Below are 21,313 nucleotides of genomic sequence, written 5' to 3'. Positions count from 1 at the left end.
GGGAGCGAGAACGGAGGGAGGGGGAGCGAGAACGGAGGGAGGGGGAGCGAGAACGGAGGGAGGGGGAGCGAGAACGGAGGGAGGGGGGAGCGAGAACCGAGGGAGGGGGAGCGAGAACGGAGGGAGGGGGAGCGAGAACGGAGGGAGGGGGAGCGAGAACGGAGGGAGGGGGAGCGAGAACGGAGGGAGGGGGAGCGAGAACGGAGGGAGGGGGAGCGAGAGAGAGAGGGAGGGGGAGCGAGAACGGAGGGAGGGGGAGCGAGAACGGAGGGAGGGGGAGCGAGAACGGAGGGAGGGGGAGCGAGAACGGAGGGAGGGGGAGCGAGAACGGAGGGAGGGGGAGCGAGAACGGAGGGAGGGGGAGCGAGAACGGAGGGAGGGGGAGCGAGAACGGAGGGAGGGGGAGCGAGAACGGAGGGAGGGGGAGCGAGAACGGAGGGAGGGGGAGCGAGAACGGAGGGAGGGGGAGCGAGAACGGAGGGAGGGGGAGCGAGAGAGAGAGGGAGGGGGAGCGAGAACGGAGGGAGGGGGAGCGAGAACGGAGGGAGGGATGGAAGATGGGGAAAAAATGAGTTTCATGGTTTGGGAACTTCACTGGCAGTGTTCAAACACCAAGTGACACATTCTCCATTGCCCGCGCCCTCCCCTCTCTCCCCCTCCCCACGATGTCTCAATCTGCCTCCAGCGTCTCAGAATGCGGAGCCGGGAACCAGCTGAGCAAGAGAGAAGAGATAGAACAAATGGCCAACATGCCCCACGCATCCCGGGCAGACTGAATCTCCGAGAGAGAGGGGGAGAGAGGGGAGGGGACGGGTTAATAACCTGTCACCGTGTCACGTGGGATAATTAATCTCTACGTAACCTCAGCTTATTTTAGAAAAAAAAGGAGTTGGAGATTCTGGGGGCTGAGCCCGAATCCCGTGCATTACCCAGCGCTCCGCACTGCGCCCGGACACATGACGGAACCGCGATACGCCCTCCTCCGCACGGAGCTACGGCATCTCTGGGTACAGCGCACACACCGCCGCCGTCTCCTCCTCCTCCTCCAATCACGTCTTCGCGTCCGCCGGTTTCCCCCTCCCCACTCCCTCTCTCGGTACGCGATTCCGGCCGCGGGCTGGTGGGGGTCGGGGAGAGGGTTGGTCAGCAGTCGGTGGTGATTTTCGCCGAGAGATCCTGAATGCGTCGAGCGCTACAGTTCTTGCAGAGGATGTGCCCGTCCAACGGGTAGCAGCCGCACCCCTCGCCCTCCGATGACAGGACGAAACCGCAGTCCTGTGGGGGGTCAAAGGGCACAGAATCAGTCAAAGGGACAAACGGCTGACGGACATTTTAAACACAGAACTTGCATTTCTCCAGCGCCTTTCACCACCTCAGGACGTCTCAAAGCGCTTTACAGCCAATGAAGTACTTTTTGAAGTCACTGTTGTAATGTGGGAAACGCGGCAGCCAATTTGCGCACAGCAATCTCCCACAAGCAGCAATGTGATAACGAGCACATAATCTGTTTTAGGGTGTTTGAGGGATAGATACTGACCCCAGGACACCGGGGAGAACTCCCCTGCTCTTCTTCCAAGTTGTGGCTGTGGGATCTTTTTCGTCCACCCGAGGGGACATAGAAACACAGAAGATAGGAGCAGGAGTCGGCCATTCGGCCCCTCGAGCCTGCTCCGCCATTCAATGAGATCATGGTTGATCATCCAAATTCAGTACCCTGTCCCTGCCTTCTCCCCATATCCCTTGATCCCTTTAGCCTTAAGAAATATATCCAACTCCTTCTTGAATATATTTAATGAATTGGTCTCAACTGTCTTCTGTGGTAGAGAATTCCACAGGTTCACCACTCTCTGGGTGAAGAAATTCCTCCTCATCTCTGTCCTAAATGGCTTACCCCTTATCCTTAGACTGTGACCCCTGGTTCTGGACTCCCCGACCATCGGGAACATCCTTTCTGCATCTAGTCTGTCCAGTCCTGTCAGAATTTTATAAGTTTCAATGAGATTCCCTCTCATTCTTCTAAACTCCAGCAAGTATAAGCCCAATCGACCCAATCTCTCCTCATACGTCATTCCTGCCATCCCAGGTATCAGTCTGGTGAATCTTCGCTGAACTCCTTCCATGGCAAGAACATCCTTCCTCAGATAAGGCAACCAAAACTGCACACAATACTCAAGGTGTGGTCTCACCAAGGCCCTGTACAACTGCAGCAAGACATCCTTGTTCCTGTACTCAAACCCTCGCGCTACGAAGGCCAACATACCATTTGCCTTCTTAACCGCCTGCTGCACCTGCATGTTTACCTTCAGCGACTGGTGCACAAGGACAACCAGGTCTCGTTGCACTTCCCCCTTCTCCCAATCTATTGCCATTCAGATAATAATCTGCCTTCCTGTTTTTGCCACCAAACTGGATAACCAGCACACACGCCCACCCAGCTTTGTGTCGTCTGCAAACTTGGAGATATTACATCTAGTTCCCTTGTCTAGATCATTAATATATATTGTGAATAGCTGGGGTCCCTGCCACTCAGAAAAAGTCCCGTTTATTCCAACTCTTTGCTTTCTGTCTGCCAACCAGTTCCCTATCCAAGTCAATACCTTGCCCCCAATCCCATGTGACTTAACTTTACACGCTAATCTCTTATGCGGGACCTTATCGAAAGCCTTCTGAAAGTCCAAATACACCACATCCACTGGTCCTCCCTTATCTATTTTACCAGTTACATCCTCAAAAAATTCCAGTAGATTAGTCAAGCACGATTTACCTTTTGTAAATCCATATTGACTTTGTCCGATCCTGTCACTGTTTTTCAAGTGCTCTACTACATCTTTTATAATGGACGCTAGCATTTTCCCCACTACCGACGGCACATCGGTTTAACGTCTCATCCAAAAGACACAACCTCCGACAGTACGACGCTCCCTCAGTACTGCCCCTCCGACAGTGCTGCGCTCCCTCAGTACTGCCCCTCCGACAGTGCGGCGCGCCCTCAGTACTGCCCCTCCGACAGTGCGGCGCTCCCTCAGTACGGCCCCTCCGACAGTGCGGCACTCCCTCAGTACTGCCCCTCCGACAGTGCGGCGCTCCCTCAGTACTGCCCCTCCGACAGTGCGGCGCTCCCTCAGTACTGCCCCTCCGACAGTGCGGCGCTCCCTCAGTACTGCCCCTCCGACAGTGCGGCGCTCCCTCAGTACTGCCCCTCCGACAGTGCGGCGCTCCCTCAAAACGCTCCTCCGACAGTGCAGCGCTCCCTCAGTACTGCCCCTCCGACAGTGCGGCGCTCCCTCAGTACTGCCCGACAGTGCAGCGCTCCCTCAGTACTGCCCCTCCGACAGTGCAGCGCTCCCTCAGTACTGCCCCTCCGACAGTGCGGCGCTCCCTCAGTACTGCCCCTCCAACAGTGCGGCGCTCCCTCAGTACTGCCCCTCCGACAGTGCAGCGCTCCCTCAGTACTGCCCCTCCGACAGTGCAGCGCTCCCTCAGTACTGCCCCTCCAACAGTGCGGCGCTCCCTCAAAACGCTCCTCCAACAGTGCGGCGCTCCCTCAAAACGCTCCTCCAACAGTGCAGCGCTCCCTCAAAACGCCCCTCCGACAGTGCGGCGCTCCCTCAGTACTGCACTGGAGTGTGAGCCTGGATTTTTGCGCTCAAGTTTCTGGAGTGGGACTCGAACCCACAACCTTCTGACTCAGCGTTGAGAGTCCTACCCACTAAGCCCACAGCTGACACCCAAAAGGAAAAAATTGCTATTCGGCCTGGTTGCGCCTCGCACTCCGCTGGCTGAATGCACTGAACCCTGCGGGACCTTGGAACCCCAGGGTTTAATCCCCGTTCTCACCTCAGCGGGGCATCAGTTGGCCTTGGTTTTCCTCGGGGCTCGGTAAAGGGGGAGGTGCGGGGAATCAGCCAGTGTCTCCCCCCCCACCCCGCAACCCGACTCCTAACCAGTCACAGCAGCTGGCAAGTGGATGCCTGCGGATGTTGGGCTGGGACGGGATCGGACTCTGCGGCGATGCCTCACCTAGTTCAATAGCCGCTTGCACTCTACCACCCCACCCCCACCACCACGCTCACACGTAAAGACCGGGTCAGGTGTGCTGGAGCGCGGCCATGCCCCTGGGAAATTCAGGGGGAGAAATCCTGGATGGAGAGAACGGAACAGACACAGGAACAGGAGGAGGCCATTCAGCCCCTCGAGCCTGCTCCGCCATTCAATGAGATCAGGGCTGATCTGTATCTTAACTCCATTTACCCGCCTTGGTTCCATAACCCTTAATACCCCTTACCGAATGAAAATCAAGCATTTTCAGTTTTGATATTTCCAATTGACCCCCGGCCGCAACAACTGTTTGGGGGAGAGAGTTCCAGATTTCCACCACCCTTTGTGTGAAGAAGTGCTTCCTGACATCACCCCTGAACGGCCTGGCTCTAATTTTAAGGTTCTGCCCCCTTGTTCTGGACTCCCCCCACACCAGAGGAAATGGTATGTTGGCCTTCGTAGCGAGAGAATTCAAGTACAGGAGCAAGGATGTCTTGCTGCAGTTGTACAGGGCCTTGGTGAGACCACACCTTGAGTACTGTGTGCAGTTTTGGTCGCCTTACCTGAGGAAGGATGTTCTTGCCATGGAGGGAGTGCAGCGAAGATTCACCAGACTGATACCTGGGATGGCAGGAATGACGTATGAGGAGAGATTGGGTCGATTGGGCTTATACTCGCTGGAGTTTAGAAGAATGAGAGGGGATCTCATTGAAACTTATAAAATTCTAACAGGACTAGACAGACTAGATGCAGGAAGGATGTTCCCGATGGCGGGGGAGTCCAGAACCAGGGGTCACAGTCTAAGGATAAGGGGTAAGCCATTTAGGACAGAGATGAGGAGGAATTTCTTCACCCAGAGAGTGGTGAACCTGTGGAATTCTCTACCACAGAAGGCAGTAGAGGCCAATTCATTAAATATATTCAAGGAGTTAGATATATTTCTTAAGGCTAAAGGGATCAAGGGATATGGGGAGAAGGCAGGGACAGGGTACTGAGTTTGGATGATCAGCCATGATCTCATTGAATGGCGGAGCAGGCTCGAGGGGCCGAATGGCCGACTCCTGCTCCTATCTTCTATGTTTCCATGTGAAATAGTTTCTCTCTATCGACCCGATCAACTCCTTTAATCATCTTAAACACCTCGGTCAGATCATCCCTTAATCTTCTAAACTCGAGGGAACACAAGCCCAGTCTGCGCCCCCGAGGACCGCAGCACGTCCTTACCTCACACTTGTAACAGTTGACGTGGAAGCTGCGATCGAGGGCCACAATCCGCACCGTCTCCTCCTGTCCCGCCTCCGGCATGATGGGCTTGGCACAGACAGAGCAGCGGGGAGCAAACTTCCTGTTAAAAGACAAATGGCAAAAGCACTCAGCTGGAGCACGGAGGGGCTCGAGAGGGTAGACAGAGAGAAAGTGTGTCTGCTTGTGTCGAAGAGCAAAACCAGAGCCCGTAAATATAAGATAGTCACGAATAAATCCAACAGGAACTTTGAGAGAAACTAACGCTCTCGCCTCAGAGTCAGAAGGTCGTGGGTTCAAGTCCCACTCCAGAGACTTGAGTACAAAAATCTATGTTGGCACTCCCAGTGCAGTACTGAGGGAGAGCCACGCTGTTGGAGTGGCAGTACTGAGGGAGAGCCGCACTGTCGGAGGGGCAGTACTGAGGGATAGCCGCACTGTCGGAGTGGCAGTACTGAGGGAGCGCCGCACGGTCGGAGGGGCAGTGCTGAGGGAGTGCCGCACTGTTGGAGGGGCAGTACTGAGGGAGCGCCGCACTGTTGGAGGGGCAGTACTGAGGGAGCGCCGCACTATCAGAGGGGCAGTACTGAGGGAGCGCCGCACTATCAGAGGGGCAGTACTGAGGGAGCGCCGCACGGTCGGAGGGGCAGTACTGAGGGAGCGCCGCACTGTCGGAGGGGCAGTACTGAGGGAGAGCCGCACTGTCGGAGTGGCAGTACTGAGGGAGCGCCGCACTGTCGGAGGGGCAGTACTGAGGGAGCGCCGCACTGTCGGAGTGGCAGTACTGAGGGAGCGCCGCACTGTCGGAGGGGCAGTACTGAGGGAGCGCCGCACTGTCGGGGGGGGGGGGGGGGGGGGGGGGCAGTACTGAGGGAGCGCCGCACTGTCGGGGGGGGGGGGGGGGGGGCAGTACTGAGGGAGCGCCGCACTGTCGGAGGGGCAGTACTGTATTCACTAAAAAAAACAGGTTATCTGCTCATCTGACGGAGATGGGTGGGAAGAGGCTTGTGTGGAGCAGAAGCACTGGCATAGAACAGCTGGGCTAAATGGCCTGTGTCCACACTGTAGAATTGATGCAATTATCACATTGCTGTTTGTGGGAGCTTGCTGTGTGCAAATTGGCGGCTGCGTTTCCTACATTACAACAGTGACCACACTTCAAAAAGGCTTGAAGCGCTTTAGGATGTCCTGAGGTCGTGAAAGACGCTGTCGAAATGCAAAGCTTTCTTTCCCCAGAGAGTGGTGAGAATGTGGAACTCGCTACCACAGGGGGTGGTTGAGGCGAACAGCACAGATGCTTTTAAAGGGAAGCTAGATAAACATGAGGGGAAAGGAATAGAAGGATATGGAGATGGGGTGAGATGAAGAGGGGTGGGAGGAGGCTCGTGTGGAGCAGAAACGACGGCACGGACCATTTGTCTGAATGTGCTGTAGACTCGATACAAGTATTACGTTCTTCAGCTGGAGTTATGTGCAGAGACGGGAGAAGCTGGGGTTGTTCTCCTTAGAGCAGAGAAGGTTAAGGGGAGATTTAATGGAGGCATTCAAAATCATGAGGGGTTTCGATGGAGTAGGAGAGACTGTTTCCAGTGGCAGGAGGGTCGGTAACCAGAGGACACAGATTGAAGATAATCGGCAAAAGAACCAGAGGGGAGATGAGGAGAATGTTTTTACGCAGCGAGTTGTTGTGATCTGGAACGCGCTGCCTGAAAGGGCGGTGGAAGCAGATTCAATAGTGACTTTCAAAAGGGAATTGGATAAATACTGGAAGGGGAAAAATTCACAGGGCTGTGGGGAAAGAGCAGGGGGGGAGTGGGACTAATTGGAGAACTCGTTCAAAGAGCCGGCACAGGCACGATGGGCCGAATGGCCTCTTTCTGTGCTGTATCATTCAAAAAACTTTAAGCAGGTTGGAAATTGGGCCTCCAGACTCAGAGGCACCCTGAACCTGCCCTGGGAGTGTTTGATGGGACAGTGTAGAGGGAGCTTTACTCTGTATCTAACCCGTGCTGTACCTGCCCTGGGAGTGTTTGATGGGACAGTGTAGAGGGAGCTTTACTCTGTATCTAACCCGTGCTGTACCTGCCCTGGGAGTGTTTGATGGGGACAGTGTAGAGGGAGATTTACTCTGTATCTAACCCGTGCTGTACCTGCCCTGGGAGTGTTTGATGGGACAGTGTAGAGGAAGCTTTACTCTGTATCTAACCCATGCTGTACCTGCCCTGGGAGTGTTTGATGGGGACAGTGTAGAGGGAGCTTTACTCTGTATCTAACCCGTGCTGTACCTGCCCTGGGAGTGTTTGATGGGACAGTGTAGAGGGAGCTTTACTCTGTATCTAACCCGTGCTGTACCTGTCCTGGGAGTGTTTGATGGGGACAGTGTAGAGGGAGCTTTAATCTGTATCTAACCCGTGCTGTACCTGTCCTGGGAGTGTGTGATGGGACAGTGTAGAGGGAGCTTTACTCTGTATCTAACCCGTGCTGTACCTGCCCTGGGAGTGTGTGATGGGGACAGTGTAGAGGGAGATTTACTCTGTATCTAACCCGTGCTGTACCTGCCCTGGGAGTGTTTGATGGGACAGTGTAGAGGAAGCTTTACTCTGTATCTAACCCATGCTGTACCTGCCCTGGGAGTGTTTGATGGGGACAGTGTAGAGGGAGCTTTACTCTGTATCTAACCCGTGCTGTACCTGCCCTGGGAGTGTTTGATGGGACAGTGTAGAGGGAGCTTTACTCTGTATCTAACCCGTGCTGTACCTGTCCTGGGAGTGTTTGATGGGGACAGTGTAGAGGGAGCTTTAATCTGTATCTAACCCGTGCTGTACCTGTCCTGGGAGTGTGTGATGGGACAGTGTAGAGGGAGCTTTACTCTGTATCTAACCCGTGCTGTACCTGCCCTGGGAGTGTGTGATGGGACAGTGTAGTGGAAGCTTTACTCTGTATCTAACCCGTGCTGTACCTGTCCTGGGAGTGTGTGATGGGACAGTGTAGAGGGACCTTTACTCTGTATCTAACCCGTGCTGTACCTGCCCTGGGAGTGTTTGATGGGACAGTGTAGAGGGAGCTTTACTCTGTATCTAACCCGTGCTGTACCTGCCCTGGGAGTGTTTGATGGGACAGTGTAGAGGGAGCTTCACTCTGTATCTAACCCGTGCTGTACCTGTCCTGGGAGTGTGTGATGGGACAGTGTAGAGGGAGCTTTACTCTGTATCTAACCCGTGCTGTACCTGCCCTGGGCGTGTTTGATGGGACAGTGTAGAGGGAGCTTTACTCTGTATCTAACCCGTGCTGTACTTACATATGGAAATCCTCGATGCAGTGGATCTGGCTGGTCGCGTCCACAGTGAAGGGGATCCCATCCAGGCACCGGTGGCACACGACGCAGGTGAAGCACTGTGGGTGATAGGCTCTGCCCATGGCCCGCAGGATCCTGTCCATGATGGGCTTGGAGCAGACCGAGCATTGCTCCAGGGTGTTCTGAACAAGGCAAGACAGAAAACAATCAGAACAACCGCCCTCGCACCAAGCCAGCCTGAAATCTCTGCGTCCTAGTGTCGACTGTGGCTCAGTGTGTAGTGCTCTCTCGTCTCGGAGTCTGAAGGTTGTTGGTTCAGGTCCCACTCCAGAGACTTGAGCACAAAAATCCAGGCTGACACTCCAGTGCAGTGCTGAGGGAGCGCCGCACTGTCGGAGGGGCAGTACTGAGGGAGCGCCGCACTGTCGGAGGGGCAGTACTGAGGGAGCGCCGCACTGTCGGAGGGGCAGTACTGAGGGAGCGCCGCACTGTCAGAGGGGCAGTACTGAGGGAGCGCCGCACTGTCGGAGGGGCAGTACTGAGGGAGGGCCGCACTGTCGGAGGGGCAGTACTGAGGGAGAGCCGCACTGTCGGAGGGGCAGTACTGAGGGAGCGCCGCACTGTCGGAGGGGCAGTACTGAGGGAGCGCCGCACTGTCGGAGGGGCAGTACTGAGGGAGCGCCGCACTGTCAGAGGGGCAGTACTGAGGGAACGCCGCACTGTCGGAGGGGCAGTACTGAGGGAGCGCCACACTGTCGGAGGGGCAGTACTGAGGGAGAGCCGCACTGTCGGAGGGGCAGTACTGAGGGAGCTTTAGGCGGAGAGAGAGTGTTAGCGAGCGGGGCTTCTGATATCTGTGGAGCGTGACCGCTTACGAGACACCATGACAGACCCTGGGGGCAAGGAGTTGGGGGGGGGGGGGGCGGGGGGGGGAGACTGAAAAAGATTTCAGGTTACGAAGCCAATCGCCCACAAATGATCTCATTCTTGCCCCCTCTTCCAATGAAAATATTGGTTCAGTTCTTGGAGTGGACGCGAATGTCTTTGGGACATTCTGTTACTGAGCATCCTGCTCGCTGCTGAAGTGAGCAGAGCGGCAGTAATAGGAGCGGCCTCCAGAGGGCAGCAATGGCCCAGGGTTCGAAGGCAGGCAGCGCTCGTGGGCTGAGGGATAGGTGTGGATGAGCACGGTCGATTCACCAGCACTTAATGCCCGTGTTAAAATAGCACACGTCACTGCGATATGCGTCGCCGTGCTCGAGGTAAGGCGGTCGGAAAGAGCAGGACTGACACTGGGGGCGCCCAATCCTTCCTCAACACCGTGCAGCACTGAAGACGCAGGGATTAACCCATACGGCACCTCTCGCTGGCTCAGCTCAAACTTCGATCAAGCCCTACCGAGCAGCGACGGAAGATGGCTGGGCGGGACAATCACTGGGGCAGGGCGTGTGCACCATTGTGTCTGTGCCGGCCGACAAAGAGCTCTCCAGCCCAATCCCACTTCCCAGCTCTCGGTCCGTAGCCCTGTCGGTTACGGCGCTTCAAGCGCAGATCCAAGTACTTTTAAATGTGATGAGGGTTCCTGCCTCGACCACCCTTTCAGGCAGTGAGTTCCAGACCCCCACCACCCTCTGGGTGAAGAAAGTTCTCCTCAACTCCCCTCTAAACCTCCGACCAATGACTTTAAATCTCTGCCCCCTGGTTACTGACCTCCCTGCTGAGGGAAATAGGTCCTTCCTATCCACTCTATCCAGGCCCCTCATCATTTTATACACCTCAATCAAGTCTCACCTCAGCCTCCTCTGTTCCAAAGAAAACAACCCCAGCCTCTCCAATCTTTCCTCATAGCTAAAATTCCCCAGTCCCGGCAACATCCTGGTAAATCTCCTCCGCACCCTCTGTCGTGCAATCACATCCTTCCTGTAATGTGGTGACCAGAACTGCACCCAGTATTCTAGCTGTGGCCTAACTAGTGTTTTATACAGTTCAAGCATAATCTCCCCTCCCTGCTCTTATATTCTATGCCTCGGCTAATAAAGGAGTGTCCCGTATTACTGTTAACCACCCTCCCTTTCTCTTAATAGACCTGTAAAAACCGTTTGCGCTGGCTCCTGGCAGATATTCCCCACTTACTCCAGCTGTGGCCTAACTAGTGATTTATGCACTTTACAGCCTTCTGGCCTCAACATTGAGTTCAACAATTTCAAACTATAACCCTTGCCCCCATTGTTCCTGCTGTATGATTTTGCCATTCCCATTTGCAACATTTTATCTTTCCTGCCTCTTACATAAGCACAGTATGTTCCTTCGGGTCCTTCCTCCCCTCCCACACCCCCAGCCACCGTCTCTGCATCTGCTTAAATCCTGTTCCATCTCGAACCTTTTCCAGTTCTGATGAAGGGTCCCAGACCTGAAACGTTAACTCGTTTCTCTCTCCATGGGTGCTGCCCAGCCAGCTGAATGCTTCCAGCGTTTTGTGTTTTGTTATTTTAGTGTTTTACGCAGTTCAAACACCCCTGCTCTTGTATGGTAGGTGGTACATGCACCGTAACTGACCGCGTGGTAGGAGGTACTTACGATGTAACACGACTCGCAGTAGGATTTCTTGTCGATGGCGTAGAAGGGCTGGCCCCTCAGGCGGCAGCGGCAGGTCATGCAGGTGAAGCACTCGACGTGAAACACCTGGTCCATGGCGATGCAGCCCGTCCCGTCGCCCACCACGTTCTCCCCGCACCGAGCGCAGCGCCCTGGCAACGGGAGTCGCACGTCGTCAACAAGGGACAAGAGCCCGCCAGCGACCGCAGAATACAGAACCAGTGACCGGCCGCTCGCCCACATGGTGACGGCCACGCTCAACATCCAAACACAACGGGTGGCCGTAGCTCCTCATCTCCCCCCACCCACCACCGAGGTCGAAGGTGGAAGGTCAATATCTGACCCTCCTTGTCCGGTCAGCTTATCTCAGTCACAGTGGCACAGTGACTCTGGCAGCACAGAAGGATGCCGTTCGGCCCATCATGCTATCCGGTTAGTCCCACTCCCCACGCTCTTTATCCCCACAATTCCAGCAGATTTTTCCTTTTCAAATATATCTCCAATTCGCCTTTTGAAAGTTACTATTGAATCTCCTTCCACCGCCCTTTCAGGCAGCGCGTTCCAGATCACAACAACTCGCTGCGTAAAAACATTCTCCTCATCTCCCCTCTGGTTCTTTTGCCGATTATCTTAAATCTGTGTCCTCTGGTTACCGACCCTCCTGCCAGTGGAAACAGTCTCTCCCCATTTAACTGTATCTAACCCGTGCTGTACCTGCCCTGGGAGTGTTTGATGGGACAGTGTAGAGGGAGCTTTACTCTGTATCTAACCCGTGCTGTACCTGCCCTGGGAGTGTTTAATGGGACAGTGTAGAGGGGGCTTTACTCTGTATCTAACCCGTGCTGTACCTGCCCTGGGAGTGTTTGATGGGACAGTGTAGAGGGAGCTTTACTCTGTATGTAACCCGTCCTGTACCTGCCCTGGGAGTGTTTGATGGGACAGTGTAGAGGGAGCTTTACTCTGTATCTAACCCGTGCTGTACCTACCCTGGGAGTGTTTGATGGGGACAGTGTAGAGGGAGCTTTACTCTGTATCTAACCCGTGCTGTACCTGCCCTGGGAGTGTTTGATGGGACAGTGTAGAGGGAGCTTTACTCTGTATCTAACCCGTGCTGTACCTGCCCTGGGAGTGTTTGATGGGACAGTGTAGAGGGAGCTTTACCCTGTATCTAACCCGTGCTGTACCTGCCCTGGGAGTGTTTGATGGGACAGTGTAGAGGGAGCTTTACTCTGTATCTAACCCGTGCTGTTCCTGCCCTGGGAGTGTTTGATGGGACAGTGTAGAGGGAGCGTTACTCTGTATCTAACCCGTGCTGTACCTGCCCTGGGAGTGTTTGATGGGACAGTGTAGAGGGAGCTTTACTCTGTATGTAACCCGTCCTGTACCTGCCCTGGGAGTGTTTGATGGGACAGTGTAGAGGGAGCTTTACTCTGTATCTAACCCGTGCTGTACCTACCCTGGGAGTGTTTGATGGGGACAGTGTAGAGGGAGCTTTACTCTGTATCTAACCCGTGCTGTACCTGCCCTGGGAGTGTTTGATGGGACAGTGTAGAGGGAGCTTTACTCTGTATCTAACCCGTGCTGTACCTGCCCTGGGAGTGTTTGATGGGACAGTGTAGAGGGAGCTTTACCCTGTATCTAACCCGTGCTGTACCTGCCCTGGGAGTGTTTGATGGGACAGTGTAACATAGAAACATAGAGATAGGAACAGGAGTAGGCCATTCGGCCCTTCGAGCCTGCTCCGCCATTCAATGAGATCATGGCTGATCTTCATCTGAGATCTTAGCTGATCTTACCAGTTCAGTACCCCGTCCCCGCCTTTTCTCCGTAACCCTTAATCCCCTTAGCCTTCAGAAATATATCCAATTCTCTCTTGAAAATATTTATTGAATTAGCCTTCACAGCCCTCTGTGGCAGGGAATTCCACAGGCTCACCACTCTTTGAGTGAAGAAATTCTTCCTCATCTCTGTTTTAAATGATTTGCCCGCTATTTTTAGACTGTGGCCCCTGGTTCTGTGCTCCCCTGCCATTGGAAACATTCTCTCTGAATTCAGCCTGTCCAGGCCTGCCATAATTTTATATGTTTCGATGAGATCCCCTCTCAATCTTCTAAACTCCAGTGAGTACAAGCCCAAACTATTCAATCTCTCCTCGTAGGTCATTCCCGCCATTCCAGGTATCAGCCTGGTGAATCGCCGCTGCACTCTTTCCATGGCAAGAACATCCTTCCGCAGATGGGGCGACCAAAACTGTACACAATACTCCAGATGCGGTCTCACCAGCACCTTGTACAGCTGTAGTAAGGTATCCCTATTCCTATACTCGAACCCCCTTGATATGAAGGCCAACATACCATTTGCCTTCTTAATCGCCTGTTGCACCTGCATGCTCTCCTTCAGTGACTGGTGCACAAGAACACCCAGGTCCCTCTGCACTTCCCCATCTCCCAATCTATTGCCATTTAGATAATAATCTACCCTCCTGTTTTTACCCCCAAAGTGGATAACCTCGCATTTATCCACATTATAGTGCATCTGCCACGTATCCGCCCATTCCCCCAACCTGTCCAAATCGCACTGTAGCCTCCTGACATCCTCATCAGAGCCCACCCCTCCTCCTAGTTTAGTGTCGTCAGCGAATTTGGAAATATTGCATCCAATTCCCTGATCCAGATCATTTATATATATTGTGAACAGCTGGGGTCCCAGGACAGATCCTTGCGGCACCCCGCTGGTCACTGCCTGCCACTCCGAAAACGAGCCGTTTATTCCAACTCTCTGTTTTCTATCCGCCAGCCAGTTCTCTATCCACGTTAATACTTTGCCCCCAATCCCATGAGCCTTAATTTTGCATGATAATCTTTTGTGTGGAACCTTATCGAAGGCTTTCTGGAAGTCAAGGTACACCACATCCACTGGCTCTCCCCCATCTATTTTACCAGTTACTTCCTCAAAAAATTCCAGCAGATTAGTCAAACACGATTTACCCTTTGTAAATCCATGTTGACTCTGTCCGATCCTTTCCCCATTTGTCAAGTGCTCCGCTATTTTATCCTTAATAATGGACTCTAGCATTTTGCCCACAACCGATGTAAGGCTTACTGGTCTATAATTCCCTGCTTTCTCTCTACCCCCCTTTTTAAATATTGGGGTAACATTAGCTACCCTCCAATCCACGGGTACTGTTCCCGAGTCAATGGAGTTCCGGAAGATGATCCTTAGAGCATCTGCTATCTCCAGGGCCACCTCCTTAAGTACCCTAGGATGTAGTTTATCAGGCCCCGGGGATTTGTCGGCCTTCAGTCCCCTCAACTTACCCAACACCATATCCCTAGAGATACTAATTTCTGTCAGCTCCTCCCTCTCATTAGTCCCTATGTTTGCCGATATTCCTGGGAGGTTATTTGTGTCCTCCTTTGTGAATACAGAACCAAAGTATGAGTTTAATTGGTCTGCCATTTCCTTATTCTCCATTATATATTCTCCCGAATCGGACTGCAAGGGACCGACTTGGGATTTTACCAGTCTTTTCCTCCTGATATACCGATAAAAGCTTTTGCAGTCTGTCTTTATGTTTGCTGCAAGTTTACTTTCGTATTCTATTTTCCCCTTCCTGATTAATCCCTTTGTCCTCTTTTGCTGTATCCTGTACTGCCCCCAATCTTCCGGTCTGGTGCTTTTTTTTGCCAGTTGATATGCCCTTTTTTTTGATTTTATGCTGTCCCTAATTTCCCTCGTTATCCACGGTTGAGCCACCTTTTTAGGTTTATTTTTATGCCAAACCGGTATAAACATGTTCTGGAATTCTTCCATTCTATCTTTGAATGCTTGCCATTGTCTATCCACTGTCAATCCCCCCAGAAACACCACCCAATCAATCTTACCCAATTCCCGTCTCATACCCTCGTAATTCCCTTTATTTAAGTTCTGGACCTTAGTCTCTGATTCAATTTCCTCACTCTCCATCTCGACTGAGAGCTCGATCATATTATGATCGCTCTGACCCAAGGGGCCTCGTACAAGAAGATTGTTGATAAGTCCCTTCTCATTGCACAATACCCAGTCTAAAATGGCCTGATCTCGAGTCGGCTCCTCGACATATTGGTCCAGATAACCGTCCCGAAAACATTCCAGGAATTCCTCCTCCTCAGAATTTTTACTAATTTGGGTAGTCCAATCAATATGTAAATTAAAGTCACCCATGATGACAGCTGTGCTCTTATCGCACACTTCTCTAATTTCCCTTTTTATGCCTTCCCTCACCTCCATATTACTATTTGGAGGCCTATATATCACACCCACTAACGTTTTCCTCCCCTTGCTATTTCTCATTTCTACCCATACAGATTCCGTTTCATCCGAGTTAATATCCTTCCTTTCCATTGCATTAATCCCCTCCTTTACCAGCAATGCTACCCCACCTCCCCTACCTTTTTGCCGATCCTTCCTAAATATTGTATATCCCTGGATGTTAAGTTCCCAGCCTTGCCCACCCTGCAGCCACGTTTCTGTAATCCCAATCAAATCATACTTGTTTACCTCTATTTCCACAACTAATTCATCCACCTTGTTCCTAATGCTTCTAGCATTAAGATACAAAGCCTTCAGGCTTGCTTTTTTCACACTCTCATTATGAATTAGTTTGGCCCTTTGTGTTTCTCTCCTTTGCTTATTGCTTCTCACCTTTCTACCATCTATTTCTGACTTCATATGACTTCCCTCTTTTCCACTATCTAGGTTCCCATCCCCCTGCCAAATTAGTTTAAATCCTCCCGAACCGCCCTAGAAAATATTACCCCGAGGACATCGGCTCCCTCACAGCTCAGGTGTAGACCGTCCCCTTGGTACAGGTCACTCCTCCCCAAGAACTGGTTCCAATGCCTCAAGAATTTAAATCCCTCTCCCTTGCACCACTGCTCAAGCCACGTATTTAGCTTATCTATCTTACTCTCTCTAAACTTATTAGCTCGTGGCACTGGTAGCAATCCAGAGATTACTACCTTTGAGGTCCTACTTTTCAATTTAGCTCCTAACTCCCTAAATTCAGCTTGTAGGACCTCCTCCCTCTTTTTACCTACATCGTTGGTACCTACATGTACCACGACAACTGGCTGATCCCCCTCCCCCTTCAGAATGCTCTGCACCCGCTCCGAGACATCCTTGACCCTTGCACCAGGGAGGGAGAGGGAGCTTTACTCTGTATCTAACCCGTGCTGTTCCTGCCCTGGGAGTGTTTGATGGGACAGTGTAGAGGGAGCGTTACTCTGTATCTAACCCGTGCTGTACCTGCCCTGAGAGTGTTTGATGGGACAGTGTAGAGGGAGCTTTACTCTGTATCTAACCCGTGCTGTACCTACCCTGGGAGTGTTTGATGGGACAGTGTAGAGGGAGCTTTACTCTGTATCTAACCCGTGCTGTACCTGCCCTGAGAGTGTTTGATGGGACAGTGTAGAGGGAGCGTTACTCTGTATCTAACCCGTGCTGTACCTGCCCTGAGAGTGTTTGATGGGACAGTGTAGAGGGAGCTTTACTCTGTATCTAACCCGTGCTGTACCTACCCTGGGAGTGTTTGATGGGACAGCGTAGAGTGAGCTTTACTCTGTATCTAACCCGTGCTGTACCTGCCCTGGGAGTGTTTGATGGGACAGTGTAGAGGGAGCTTTACTCTGTATCTAACCCGTGCTGTACCTGCCCCGGGAGTGTTTGATGGGACAGTGTAGAGGAAGCTTTACTCTGTATCTAACCCGTGCTGTACCTGCCCCGGGAGTGTGTGATGGGACAGTGTAGAGGGAGCTTTACTCTGTATCTAACCCGTGCTGTACCTGCCCTGGGAGTGTTTGATGGGACAGTGTAGAGGGAGCTTTACTCTGTATCTAACCCGTGCTGTACCTGCCCTGGGCGTGTTTGATGGGGACAGTGTAGAGGGAGCTTTACTCTGTATCTAACCCGTGCTGCACCTGCCCTGGGAGTGTTTGATGGGACGGTGTAGAGGGAGCTTTACTCTGTATCTAACCCATGCTGTACCTGCCCTGGGAGTGTTTGATGGGACGGTGTAGAGGGAGCTTTACTCTGTATCTATCCCGTGCTGTACCTGCCCTGGGAGTGTTTGATGGGACGGTGTAGAGGGAGCTTTACTCTGTATCTAACCCATGCTGTACCTGCCCTGGGAGTGTTTGATGGGACAGTGTAGAGGGAGCTTTACTCTGTATCTAACCCGTGCTGTACCTGCCCTGGGAGTGTTTGATGGGACGGTGTAGAGGGAGCTTTACTCTGTATCTATCCCGTGCTGTACCTGCCCTGGGAGTGTTTGATGGGACAGTGTAGAGGGAGCTTTACTCTGTATCTAACCTGTGCTGTACCTGCCCTGGGAGTGTTTGATGGGACAGTGTAGAGGGAGCTTTACTCTGTATCTAACATGCACTAACATTCCTCACGTTGAGTCCTACATTCCCCCCGGGACACTCACCAAAATACTCCTCAGTCGGTGGGTTGTTCATGTCATGGACCAGTTTCTTGGTGATTCGATCGAGTTCTTCCTCCGGTCTGCTGGCTAGGGTCTGACTCCCTCCAGGTGGCCCGTAAGAGGCCTGAGAACACGAAGAGAAACTTTAAGAACACGAAGTGGCAGTTTTGGATCAGCCTCCCCAATTTAACAGACCTGCCCCAGCTACCCACCGCCACCCTCAGCCCCGCCGCCACCCTCGACCCCGCTTTCCCACCGCCACCCTCGACCCCACCGCCACCCTCGACCTCACCGCCACCCTCGACCCCACCTCCCCACCGCCAGCCTCGACCCACCGCCACACTCGACCCCACCGCCACCCTCGACCCAACCTCCCCACCGCCAGCCTCGACCCACCGCCACCCTCGACCCCACCGCCACCCTCGACCCAACCTCCCCACCGCCAGCCTCGACCCACCGCCAGCCTCGACCCACCGCCACCCTCGACCCCACCGCCACCCTCGATCCCACCTCCCCACCGCCAGCCTCGACCCACCGCCACCCTCGACCCCACCGCCTCCCTCGACCCACCGCCACCCTCGACCCCACCCTCGACCCACCGCCACCCTCGACCCACCGCCACCCTCGACCCACCGCCACCCTCGACCCCACCGTCAGCCTTGACCCACCGCCACCCTCGACCCACCGCCACCCTCGACCCCACCGCCAGCCTCGACCCCACCTCCCCACCGCCACCCTCGACCCACCTCCCCACCGCCACCCTCGACCTCACCGCCTCCCTCGACCCCACCGCCACCCTCGACCTCACCGCCTCCCTCGACCCCACCGCCTCCCTCGACCCCACCGCCAGCCTCGACCCCACCGCCTCCCTCGACCCACCGCCACCCTCGACCCCACCTCCCCACCGCCACCCTCGACCCACCGCCACCCTCGACCCCACCATCAGCCTTGACCCACCGCCACCCTCGACCCAACCGCCAGCCTCGACCCCACCTCCCCACCGCCACCCTCGACCCACCTCCACCCTCGACCTCACCGCCTCCCTCGACCCCACCGCCACCCTCGACCTCACCGCCTCCCTCGACCCCACCGCCTCCCTCGACCCCACCGCCAGCCTCGACCCCACCGCCAGCCTCGACCCCACCGCCAGCCTCGACCCCACCTCCCCACCCTCGACCCCACCTCCCCACCGCCACCCTCGACCCCACCTCCCCAGACGCCACCGCCACCCTCGACCTCACCACCACCCTCGACCCCACCGTCAGCCTTGACCCACCACCACCCTCGACCCCACCGCCACCCTCGACCCCACCGCCACCCTCGACCCCCCGCCACCCTCGACCCCACCCCCCCACCGCCACCCTCGACCCACCGCCACCCTCGACCCACCGCCACCCTCGACCCCACCTTCTCATCATATCAACAACCACAACTTGTTTGTATACAACATATTTAACGTAGTAAAACGTCTCAATGCGCTTCACAGGAGCGATTATTAAACAAAACTTGATACCGAGCCATGTAAGAAGATATTAGGACAGGGGTAGCCTTGAAGCACCTTGGGGCGTTTTATGACATTAAAGGCGCTATATAAATGCAAGTTGTTCTTACCTTTGGGAGGTGGCTGGTGGTAGTTGGCGGGGGTGGTGGTGGAGGGGGCAGCTCTTCGCTGTAGCCGCCCTTCTTGCCGGCAAACTGCGGGTACTGGCCCGGCGGCTTGGACCCGCCACCGTAGAATGCAAGCTCCGGCCTGCGGGCGCCGTACATTCCCTCGGGGCTGTAGGGGGGGTCCGGGAGGCTAGCGGCACCTCCCGCGAAGTGCGCAGGCGGGTACCAGTTCGGAGGCGTCTGAGCGGGCTCTGGGGCCGAGGCATACGACGGCTCAGGGTACCTGGCTTGGTTGGCCCGGTAGGCCGGCTCGGGGTGCTGGTGGAGGTAGGCCTGTCGCGGAGGCGGAGGCCCGTAGGCTTGCTCGGCCTGGCGGCCTGGCTGCGTGTAATTCGGCACCGGCTGGGCCACTTTGACCTGCACGTTGAAGGCGGGGCCGGTGGACGTCGAAGCTGTGGTGTAGGAGGCTGCCACGGGCTGAGGGTAAGGCCTTGGAATGGAGGCAGAGGTGTAGGCCGCAGGCTGAGGCGACGAGGTGGAGTAGGCCCCAGGCTGAGGCGACGAGGTGGAGTAGGCCCCAGGCTGAGGCGACGAGGTGGAGTAGGCCGGCTGAGGCGACGAGGTGGAGTAGGCCCCAGGCTGAGGCGACGAGGTGGAGTAGGCCCCAGGATGGGTCGCGCTGCTGTAGGCCGGAGGGTGCGAGGCGTTGCCATAGGCAACTGGCCTCGAGGTGGAGAAGGCCTCAGGCTGCCCAGGTGCCTTTGTCGCCATGGTAACAGAGGGCTGAGCCATCGGTTTGTAGGCGGGCAATTGTTTGGGTGCGATGGTGGCCGGCTGGGGCAGAGGCTGGGAATGATAGGAGGCCATGCCTGGAACTATGCCACTGTCATAGTTCTGCAAAAGAAAAAAAAACACATTATACAGCTGGAGACCAGAGAAAAATGGCCAAAAAATAATTATTACATCCCTATGATAGAATCATAAAATGTTACAGTGTGACTCTGGGACCCCATCGACCTGACCCGACGCTGTGACCGGCCGGGTGCGTGCTAGCGGCACCTGCGTCTCACCTGTCTGGGCCGGGGATGGAATGGCGAGTTATTCTCCATGTCGGCCAGCATGCTGGTCAGAGAGTCGATCTCAGCGTCGATGCTCGAGGGACGATTCATGGGCTTCTCCAGTGGTCTCGCCTGCAAAACAAGAAGCACTCCCTCAGTACCGCCCCTCCGACAGTGCGGCGCTCCCTCAGTACCGCCCCTCCGACAGTGCGGCGCTCCCTCAGTACCGCCCCTCCGACAGTGCGGCGCTCCCTCAGTACCGCCCCTCCGACAGTGCGGCGCTCCCTCAGTACCGCCCCTCCGACAGTGCGGCGCTCCCTCAGTACTGCCCCTCCGACAGTGCGGCGCTCCCTCAGTACTGCCCCTCCGACAGTGCGGCACTCCCTCAGTACTGCCCCTCCCGACAGTGCGGCGCTCCCTCAGTACTGCCCCTCCGGCAGTGCAGCGCTCCCTCAGTACTGCCCCTCCGGCAGTGCGGCGCTCCCTCAGTACTGCCCCTCCGACAGTGCGGCGCTCCCTCAGTACTGCCCCTCCGGCAGTGTGGCGCTCCCTCAGTACTGCCCTTCTGGCAGTGTGGCGCTCCCTCAGTACTGCCCCTCTGGCAGTGTGGCGCTCCCTCAGTACTGCCCCTCCGGCAGTGCGGCGCTCCCCCAGTACTGCCCCTCCGGCAGTGTGGCGCTCCCCCAGTACTGCACCTCTGACAGTGCGGTGCTCCCTCAGTACTGCCCCTCTGGCAGTGTGGCGCTCCCTCAGCACTGCCCCTCCGGCAGTGCGGCGCTCCCCCAGTACTGCCCCTCTGGCAGTGTGGCGCTCCCTCAGTACTGCACCTCTGACAGTGCGGTGCTCCCTCAGTACTGTCCCTCCGGCAGTGTGGCGCTCCCCCAGTACTGCCCCTCCGACAGTGTGGCGCTCCCTCAGTACTGCCCCTCTGGCAGTGTGGCGCTCCCCCAGTACTGCCCCTCCGACAATGTGGCGCTCCCCCAGTACTGCCCCTCTGGCAGTGTGGCGCTCCCT

The 21,313-nt window shown here is 55.2% G+C and overlaps 1 protein-coding gene across 2 annotated transcripts; it reads right to left on the bottom strand.

Moving 5' to 3' along the window:
* Positions 1–401: 401 nt before the first annotated feature.
* Positions 402–20,456, bottom strand: LOC147091086 (thyroid receptor-interacting protein 6-like). Of its 2 annotated transcripts, XM_085977550.1 has the most exons (7): positions 20,312–20,455; positions 19,245–20,135; positions 17,637–17,757; positions 11,153–11,322; positions 8,579–8,757; positions 5,263–5,383; positions 402–1,275 (listed from the first exon to the last, which is right to left on the bottom strand). In XM_085977550.1, exons 1-7 carry the CDS (start codon positions 20,408–20,410, stop codon positions 1,144–1,146), a joined length of 1,713 nt encoding a protein of 570 aa, XP_085833676.1. In that variant the 5' UTR covers positions 20,411–20,455; the 3' UTR covers positions 402–1,143. The 2 variants fall into 2 exon arrangements, with proteins under 2 accessions (XP_085833676.1, XP_085833677.1); XM_085977551.1 differs by lacking the exon at positions 11,153–11,322 and having other exon boundaries at positions 1,139–1,275; positions 20,312–20,456.
* Between the last annotated feature and the right edge of the window lie 857 nt (positions 20,457–21,313).

Source organism: Somniosus microcephalus, unplaced genomic scaffold (genome assembly GCF_052327205.1).
Source record: "Somniosus microcephalus isolate GS21.2 unplaced genomic scaffold, FLI_Smic_1.0 unresolved_chr4, whole genome shotgun sequence".
NCBI lineage: Eukaryota > Metazoa > Chordata > Chondrichthyes > Squaliformes > Somniosidae > Somniosus > Somniosus microcephalus.
Note: the sequence above shows the minus strand (reverse complement) of the source record. Positions and strands in the feature narration are given on the sequence as shown.